Below are 10,125 nucleotides of genomic sequence, written 5' to 3' on the forward strand. Positions count from 1 at the left end.
CACACATGCAGGGCCTTGGGGTACAGGTGTGTCACCAGGGTGCAGAGGAGGCATCCCCCACCTCTGTCCCCTTCTGGCTGCCTCTGCCTCAATTTTATCTCACAACTTAGACATTCACATTACTCACACTCTCATAACACATACATATAGGATCTTGGGGGTGGCCTCACAACACGGACTCCAAATTACCATCAGGGTGTACACCTCACCCCTGGCGTCGTTGCCCACCTCTCAATTTTAAATACACGTAGACATTGAGGGCTATCAGGAGGGGCTATGCGCTTACCTGCTGCTCTCTGGCAGGTAGCTCCATGCCCTCCTGGGTTTTAATTGCACCTTAGAACACATATACATCAACACTACATATGAGCGGGTAGAGGGAGGTTTGGAGTCTTCTCACACCCCCGGTCTCTGCGGCCTGCTGGAGCGGGGGGGCTAGGAGGAGGAGTTGGCCGTCCGACTGGGGTCTGGTGTGTGGGGCCTCCCTGCTGCTGCGGAGTCGGGGCAGTCTGCTTCTCCCCACTGCAGGGAAAAGGGTAACACCACCTGGGTCTGGGTGCAGTTTCCCCCTCCAGGGGCAAGGGTACCTAGAACCGGTTCTTAGAGTACGCTTGGGGAGTGTGATTGTGTGTACAGCGTCTCTTTATGTCTGTCTCCACGTTGGTTGAGTGTGGAGTAATTGCCTATGGGAGCATGAGGGTGGGAATGGATGTTTGTATTTGAGTGTGCCTGTATGTCTGTGTCTATATGTAAGGTTGGGTATCAGACGCCACCTCTCTGGGGACATCTCAGGCCCTCCAAGGTTTGGAGGCCTATCTCCCCCCACCACTTCCCCCGCCGGTGGCAGACGCCCTCAGACATCGATGCGTTGGTGGTTCTTTGTGTCCGGGAGTGGGCGTCCGGGTACACACCGGCTCACTCCTTGGTGGCTGCTTATCGGGGCCTGGAACCTGGGGCTCGCTCGGGCCACTTCGGGGGTGGGGTGCCCTCGGCCTCTTGGCCTGGGGCTCGGTCACTCAGGCACAGCTGGCTGCCGGCGGAGCTCACAGGCACGTCACTGCAACCCCCCCTGGCTTCTGCTCCCCCGCTGCTGAGTGATCCCTTATCTGGGACTCTTCTCAGCTCTTTCTGGGACAGTGGCGCGGCTGCCCCTCTGTTGGTCTTCCTTGGTCTCTTGTGTTCTGGGGGCCTCTGGATGTCTGGAGTTTTGATCTCCTCCATACCTGCTTCATGCCCTGGAGGATGGGACTGTGGCCCCCCACACCCTCTAGCAGATCATTACATTAAGGAACCTTTTAAATACAAGCGCGTTCATGCTCACAGGTGTACACACGGGTGATCACACACACAAACTACACCCTTTTTGGCTCCTACCTCAAAGCACACTGTGCGCTGTCGATCTTATGTGCTGCACAATAATGTTTAATATTAAGTATTTAGTGTTATATTCCCATATATCATTGTGATGTTGTTTATTCTATTACTCTCGTTTTCTTCTGCTTGTTTTCTTTTTTCTTTCTCAACAGGTGATCCAGGTGATCGATATATGTATTTTTTGTCTGCTTATTTTGTTGGTTTTTGTTTTTTGCCCTTCATCCCCGTCCCTCTTCTCTGCTGTTTTTTTTTTTTTTGTTGTTTTTTTTTCCCCCTCTTTCTTTCTCCCTTTTCTTTTCCCCTGTCCCGTATCTAGCAAGTAAAAAAATAAAATAAAATAAAATAAACAATAAAAGGTAAATCAAATAGACCATTACGGCAAGGCTGGGATGGTCCATTTGGTAAAGTAAATCCGTTGGGCATCTTTCTTCGCCTTTAGACAATAATTCTGATGGCAAAAGAACCAAACGGGACAGGTTTAAAAAAAAAAAAAAAGTATCACAGATACGTTTGTGGCTGGGGAGCAAAAACCTTGTGTGGGGGATAAATGCAGTGTGCTGAATTTAACACCGGCGTTGAGCGGGGATGTGAATAAAGAAGCTTTGATAAGTGCTCAGGAAAATGACAGGTCTTTGAGTCCCTGTTTTGCAGCCGTTGCCACGGCTGGGGAAAGCATCCTTCCCCGTTTTTTTCTGCAGGATGGCGTGTTAATGAGGCGGTGGTCCTCTGATCAGAGTGGCACATCAAGTGTTACACAGGTGGTGGTACCATCTCAACATCGTGATCAGGTGCTAAGTTTAGCACATGATGCCGGCATGGCTGGGCATCTCGGAGTAAATAAAACTTATTACCGAGTGCTGCGTAATTTCTTTTGGCCTGGCTTAAAGAAACATGTGGCTTACTACTGTCGGTCTTGTGCCACCTGCCAGTTGGTGGGCAAACCTAATAAACCCATTCCACCTGCGCCGTTATCACCTATCCCAGTGATGAGTGAACCTTTTGAAAAGGTAATACTGGATTGTGTGGGACCGTTGCCGAGAACAAAAGCCGGTAATCAGTACATTCTTACTATAATGTGCTCAGCAACGAGATTTCCAGAAGCCATTCCGCTGGGTACTGTGAAAGCCAAAGCGGTCATTAAAGCTTTGATCAGATTCTTTTCTGTGTTTGGGTTGCCGAAAATTATTCAAACGGACCAGGGCACCAACTTCATGTCCAGAGTTTTTGCGCAGGTTGTTGATGAACTACATGCTAAGCATGTTACATCCAGTCCATATCACCCCGAAAGTCAAGGTGCTTTGGAAAGGTTCCACCAAACCCTTAAAGTTATGTTACGTAAGTTTTGTTTGGAGTCTGGTAAACAATGGGATGAGGGGTTGCCCCTACTGTTATTTGCCATTAGAGAGGCTAGACAGGAGTCGTTGGGTTTTAGCCCCGCGGAGTTGGTTTTCGGACATGTGGTCCGAGGCCCTCTCTGACTTTTGAGGGAAAAATGGTTGTCGGAGGCTCCGGAGGAGCCGTGTAGTGTACATGACTACGTAAGCCAGCTTCGAGACAGGCTTCGCCTGGCGTGGAAAATAGCCGGGGAAAACCTAAAGCAAGTGCAAACCAAAATGAAAACTCGTTTCGACAAGAAAGCTGTAGACAGAAGTTTCCAACCAGGGGAGAAGGTGCTGTTGTTATTGCCTGTAGTGGGGTCCAGTTTATCTACGCAGTTTGCTGGTCCTTACAGTGTTGAACGTAAACTCGACGACAGCCATTATGTGATACGCACTCCGAATCGGTGGCGAAAAACCAGGGTTTGCCACGTGAACACCTTGAAACTGTTCTATCCTCGCAAGCAAAATACAACAGCGCACTCGGTGTGCGCTGTTGCCACCCTCTCCGCTTACAAACCGTCGGATGACGGGTTATCTGGGAAGGAAGATGTCTTAGGTAGTGGACTGAAGAACTCAGTGGTTTTAAATGATCTTGAATCATTTGTTGCCGAATTACCTGAAGCTGCTCAAACTGACATCATTACTCTGATAAAGGACAACTTGTCGCTTTTCTCTGATCACCCGCGCCAAACGACTGTCTTATGTCATGACATTGATGTGGAGGGGCATAAGCCAATTAAACAACATGCGTACCGGGTGAACCCACTAAAAAGGGAGATAATGCAGAGAGAAGTTAATTATCTCCTAGAGCATGGCTTGGCCGTTCCTAGTGCTAGCGCGTGGAGCTCACCATGCGTGTTAGTGCCCAAATCAGACAACACTCCTCGATTCTGCACAGATTATCGAAAGGTGAATGCAGCCACTAAAGCCGACTCTTTCCCATTACCTAGGATGGATGATTGTGTTGATCGGGTGGGGTCCGCTACTTATGTGACCAAATTGGATTTATTGAAGGGATATTGGCAGGTCCCTTTAACTGCAAGAGCGTCTGAGATCTCTGCTTTCGTTACCCCCGATCACTTCCTTCAGTATACCGTGATGCCTTTTGGCTTGCGTAATGCGCCAGCGACTTTTCAGCGCTTGATGGCTAAGGTTTTGGCTGGGGTCCCAAACTGTGACGCCTATTTAGATGATGTGGTCATTTATTCTGCTTCCTGGAGCAGTCATCTCCAAACTCTTTCCACTGTTTTCAGGCGTTTCGAGGAAGCATCGCTCACTGTAAACCTGACTAAATGTGAGTTTGGAAAAGCCACCATCACCTACCTTGGAAAGCAGGTGGGTCACGGGCGAGTGCGCCCCGTAACCGCAAAGGTGGAGGCTATTATTGAGTATCCGGTCCCACAAACGAGGAGGGCGTTACGCCGCTTCTTGGGGATGTGTGGTTACTACCGCGGGTTCTGTAAGAACTTTGCCTCCGTGGTCGCCCCCCTGACTGACCTAGTCAGCCCAACCAAATCCTTCACTTGGACTGCGGCGTGCCAAACCGCTTTTGAGTCTGTGAAATGTGTTTTACCCCCCCCAACAGCCCTTTTGAATGTCTCCCTAGTATGGCCACAACACCTCACTCCTGGAGCACTTTTTTGCCACATGTATCGCAAACCACGTCTCAGCTGTTTGTGGAGGTAAAATAAGTCCGCACATGACTCCAATTACGCTCAGCCATTGTTGTGAATGCGCACGCTAAGGGGCTGCGAGACATTTATACAGCCATATTTCGCACATGACTATGAAAGGCGGAAGAGGAAGTAGTTCCTTTGAATGTAGACAATCCGAAAGTTATAGTTTCTTTTCACAGTGTTCCTGTTAATGATAAACTACAAATTTACTCTAAATTACTAAAATATCGATATTTTAATGTGAGAATCGATTCTAGAACATAAATGATTGGTATCGGAGAAATCGATATTTCAGGATCGATCCGCACATCACTAAACATTAGGGAAAAACAGTCAGAGACTTTGGTGTTAATAACCTCAACCTCATTGCATCTTAATGCATTGTGGTTAGAATTCTTGCCTTGCCTATTACAATTGCACATGACTGTAATGATATATAACATAAAGGTAGCAGAAGCAGTTGCCTTCTGTATCCTGCAGTCTTACCATTAAAAGTGCAGCCTGTTGATCCATGGTCTGTCCGGAAGGCCCAGCGACCAGGTTCATTGACGTTGCTCCTAAGGCGAAAATTTGAGTTACTCCCTGATGCAGCACTGGTGAATGATCCAGGGAGGACATAATAGTGAGTGGAGCCAATTGTATCATAACCAGCCTGCAAATGTGAGTCACAAGAATATGATTATTGCATTTAGAAATAATGAATGTTTTTTCATTAGTAAATATGCAGAGTATTGACTATAGTAGGTCTGACCTGAATGCTCAGTGTTGTTGAGGCTATTATACCGTAGTTCATCAGCACAAATGAATATTGGCCTCCAGAGATCAGCACAGATTGGATAGTAGTGCGCTGGAAAATATGAATTCAGTTATTATATGCAGGGCTCTAGACTAACTTTTTGCCATGGGCGCACCGGTGCGCCTAAGTTAGGCGCACTGGCACAAAAGTTAGGCGCACTCAAATTTTTCAGCCGCATCGCTTAACACCGCAGTTTTACATGTGCACTTTTTGGGGGGGGGGAAATTGCAGTCCATACAGACAATATTCATTTCTAAATTATTAACTAACAATCTTGTGCTTAAAGTGCTTTGTCAATATTGTAGAAAATGTTAAACTTAACCATCATCTCGGCCTCATCTGACGACCTGTTTGCTGCTGCCTGCTGCTGAAAGGCAGTGGGGAGAGGGGACACTTGGCCAGTGCATTTATTGCAGCATATAATGTGTTTTCTGGACACTGTGCTTTTTCAGCGTTCAAAGATTGATGGCACTGTGTCAGAGCACTGGCTATGAATTTCAGACGGATCAGGCCTTAACTTAACAAAAAAGTTATCAATCGTTCTTTATATCTTTTCTTATTACCCACAGCTACATCCACTTCTGTCGGGCCTAGGCTGCTCACTAGGGCTGGGTATCATCACTGATTTCTATAATCCATTTGATTCTGGTTCTCAATGTCCTGATTCGATTCAATTTTCCTCATACAGTCAGCAATATTATAATTCTGATCATTTATCAGTACTGATACATGTGAGACTTCATCAGAATTGTGAACATCACAGCAGATGCCTTTGTGTAAAAGTAACAGAATAAAACACAGAAAAACATGAAGGAGATTTTTCTGGTCTGGCTTTTTATAGCAGATAACCTTAAAAATATTCTGCAATATTCTGCAATTTTGCATAATTTTAAAAAGATTAAATTTCTTCAGTATTGAACAGCAGAAATTAGGCTTTCTTGTCGGAGGTCATTTAAGTGAAAAAAAGAAAAGAAAAAGACAGCAGGCGACAGCGCTGTAAACAACGGTAGACTGGTGGGTAAAAAACGAATGAATAATGCAGAAAACAGAGATTTGAGACGGGAAACTGTTCTTGAAGTACACACAGAGAGAGAGAGAGAGAGAGAGAGCTGTGCATGAAGTGTGATTTTTATTGTGGTGGAATCAAAACAGCAAAAGTCAGAGGGAATTCATGACGTAATTGATCAAATGTGAAGCGTAGTTTGCTGCTTCTTTTGCTGCTGGCTGGAGACAAAACCTGCAGCTCAGAATCTAATGCAAAAAGACGTAAACACAGCGCGGACCCGCTGCATCAGAATCGGTGAGCTCCGACGGCGTGTCCGTGTACGGGCTGTCGGGTGAGAAAGCCGAGAAAGAGAAAGCTGATTCTGATCGGGTCTGTTCTGTGTTTACGTCTTTGTGTGGAATCCGTGTACCTGCTCTCATTTGCTGTTTGGTGGTTGTTGATATAGTTTTGTGAGCTTTAATCTGAGAATCTGGCATTTCTGGCAAAACACAGTTATATTTAAAAGTCAATTCAGGATTTAATGAATCGATATCGCTTTATTCAAGCTACTCACCTCCCTCTTCCAACTGCACTTTCAACTGGACCACGGCCAATCAGAGAGGTCCCGCCCCTGACTATCTGATTGGTTTAGTCCACGATAGGGGCATAATGTGTGTCTGTTGTTGACCACACGGAGAGTTGCAGAGATTTTTTCTTTCTTTTTTTTTTGTTACCCGAACATTTGGTCGCACCGGTGTGACCAATTTTTTTTTTTTTGTCGCACCATTGAAAAATTTGGTCGCACTCTAGAGCCCTGAATATATACTGTTTGATCAGTGTTCTGATGGATTTACACCTAATTTTGTTATGATACACTTTTCGTGTATCACCATATCAAATGTATTAATTCATAAGACATTAATTTGTGCTTCAATTTAAATGGTCTAGATTTCAGATAATTACTATTAACCACCTTTCTTAGTATGAAATGCTTTAGGTCATCTTCAGGTATCACTTTTTTTTTAAAAAGCACAATATTCAAAAAGAATCTTTGTATGAAATCTGTCACAGGAATTTATGTCTTTATGTCTGGAAGATGACACTAGATTACACTAACCTACTGTTCCTGAGTTAGTAGGCAACAGACTTTCACATATACATCACACATAAGCACATAATTTAATTCCAAATTTAGGAAGTTGACTTACTGTTCCACTTGTGGGATAATAGGCCACCTCATACCATGTTGCAACAAAGACCCAGTTGGCATTAAAGTTCAGTCCTGGAAAGTATTGATTGATGTCCCGTGTAGCTTGCTGGAGAACACTGCCACTGGTGTATTGGTTGTAGTAGATCTGACCATTTCCTCTGTTGTCTAAATCTGTCCAGAATGGAGCGATGATGTCTCTGATACGTTGTGGGAACCTCTGACTTCTAAATTCACTTAGTGGACCAGTAAATGTTAGGTGTCCATTATGATTGACCTAAAAAAAAAATTATTTATATTGTAATTAGTGGCAGGAAGTTTAATTAGACAGCAAAATATTTTTATGGTACAAATGTAGTACATGAATTGTTAATGTTAATTTTACATACATAAATGCTGTTATATGTCCTCCCAAAATAGAAAAAAGGTCTTAGCAGGGTAATCTGTGGAGAACTTCCATCATCTATCGCAGAGCTTGCAGTTCCAGATGTTGGGTAAAGAGGTCCTAAGAAGCAATTAGGCAGATCATGAAAAAGACAGAAAAGGCTTATATTGTCAATATTCTGCAAACATAAATATAAAACATATTCATCACAGGCTTTCAGTCTTTACTCCTATGTATGTGTAAATGTGATATAAATTGAGGATAAACTGATGAGAGTCAAATCTTTAGAGAAAGTTTTGAGAAGACACAAACTTACTGACAACCTGAGCAGTCACACCTGCACATGAAAAAAACACAAATAAATAAAATGCAAAGCAGAAAATGATGTTTTCCAAGATTGCAAGATTTTATTTCTGATCCAAAAAATTCGAGTCATCACTTAGGCAAAAATAAACACACCATAAAATGGATTAAAGGAACATAAATACAATTACTAACCTGTCATTCCCAAAAGCAGCACAAAAAACATGATTTGAGCCGCCATTCTGTCAAATCAGATCTCTTCATTAAAAAGGGAAAATTTATTTTTTTTTAATTTATAACCTAAGTGCAGAGCTAAATTAAGATGAATCTGTTGAATCTTGATGTAATATTAGTCGTGAGTCTCTCACGCTCATTTGAGACTGCAGGGGACACACAAGGCTTTATATAGTTGGGGATATTTACCTAAGAAATGTAATCTAATACTCTGTCAAAGGATACTCAAGAAGAATGTTGTCAGATACCATTACCATGGTTAATAGTCACGCAGTAACTTCAGCAGCCATAGAACAGATCTCAGACAAAGGGTTTACTGCTGACACAGTAAACCATTCTCAAAATATAAGTGATGGTAAATACGGTACTGGTACTTACAGTCAGGAGGAAGGAGTGGAGGAAGACAAAATATTTTTTCCTCATCAGTTTTGCTGCATTAAGTAAATTGAGAAGCTCTGGCTTTTTCTTGTCCATGCTGACTATACATGACAGAAAAAAATGTATGATTGTCTTCTGCACACTGAAACACTGAAATTCATCAAGTCAAGTAATGGACTCCAGCTGTAGTTCAAATCAATTCAGTTAAATTCAGTTCTATTTATACAGTGCCAAATCACAACACCAGCTGCCTCAAGGTGCTTTATATTGTAAGGTAGACCCTACAATAATACATACAGAAAAAAACCCAACAATCAAATGACCCCCCTATGAGCAAGCACTTTGGCGACAGCGGGAAGGAAAAACTCCCTTTTAATAAGAAGAAACATCCAGCAGAACCAGGCTCAGAGAGGGACGGCCATATGCTGCAACGGGTTAGGGAGAGAGAAGGAAGACAGGACAAAGGACATGCTGTGGAAGAGAGCCAGAGTTTAATAGCAAGTGTGATTCAACACAGAGAGGTCTAATAATACATAGTGAGTGAGAAAGGTGACTGAAGAAGAATCCCCCACCAGCCTACATCTATTGCAGAATAACTAAGGGAGGATTCAGGGTCACCTGATCCAGCCCTAACTATATGCTTTAGCAAAAGGAAAGTTTTAAGCCTAATCTTAAAAGTAGAGATAATGTCTGTCTCCTGAATCCAAATTGGAAGCTGGTTCCATAGAAGAGGGGCCTGAAAACTGAAGGCTCTGCCTCCCATTCTACTTTTAAATACTCTAGGAACAACAAGTAAGCCTGCAGTGCGAGAGCAAAGTGCTCTAATGTGGTGATATGGTACTACAAGCAGTGTTGGGTAAGTTACTTTGAATTAGTAACTTAGTTACATTACTAGTTACTTCTATCAAAAATAACTCAGTTACTTCAAGTTACTCGTTACTTTTAAGGTAATAAGTTACTAGGGAAAATAACTTTGGTTTTACTCAGAATTCTCTTGTTAATGTGTTGCTTCCGTAACTGGATACCCAGCAAGATTGCCAGTCTTCTAGCTTGCTTACTTGCCACAAGTGCACTGTGCCACCTACCAACAGAAAGGAAAAAATAATGTGCATATTTCCACGAGAGAAATCCCACGCCTGGACCGTCATTGACCGCCACCATGATTCTAGCCTATACAGCGTCATGTGCGCTTTTTATATCCAACACGAAAACTGCAGTCGTGGTGCTTTGATTGTACTCAGAACTCAGAAATTCTGCCTTCCGAATAGGAAGATGTAGGTAACACCAGACTGCAGATGAGCTGCATACAGGGCTGGACTGGGCATTTTGACTAGAGACCGGCCCACCATTATAGGAAAAACCATAAAGCCTTTGAATGAAAACAAGCGCTGTTGTGACAGTGATGTAC

At 43.5% G+C, this 10,125-nt stretch overlaps 1 protein-coding gene across 1 annotated transcript in view; it reads right to left on the reverse strand.

The window, feature by feature from the left end:
• LOC134633514 (IgGFc-binding protein-like) overlaps positions 1-8,346 on the reverse strand; it is a 31,992-nt gene extending 23,646 nt beyond the window's left edge. The window contains exons 1-6 of the mRNA XM_065471577.1: positions 8,301-8,346; positions 8,119-8,139; positions 7,807-7,922; positions 7,419-7,694; positions 5,181-5,276; positions 4,916-5,081 (exon numbers count right to left, since the gene is read on the reverse strand). Of these exons, the coding sequence (XP_065327649.1) occupies positions 4,916-5,081; positions 5,181-5,276; positions 7,419-7,694; positions 7,807-7,922; positions 8,119-8,139; positions 8,301-8,346 (721 nt within the window). The remainder of the gene's footprint in view (positions 1-4,915; positions 5,082-5,180; positions 5,277-7,418; positions 7,695-7,806; positions 7,923-8,118; positions 8,140-8,300) is intronic.
• Between the last annotated feature and the right edge of the window lie 1,779 nt (positions 8,347-10,125).

This window comes from Pelmatolapia mariae, linkage group LG8 (genome assembly GCF_036321145.2).
Source record: "Pelmatolapia mariae isolate MD_Pm_ZW linkage group LG8, Pm_UMD_F_2, whole genome shotgun sequence".
NCBI lineage: Eukaryota > Metazoa > Chordata > Actinopteri > Cichliformes > Cichlidae > Pelmatolapia > Pelmatolapia mariae.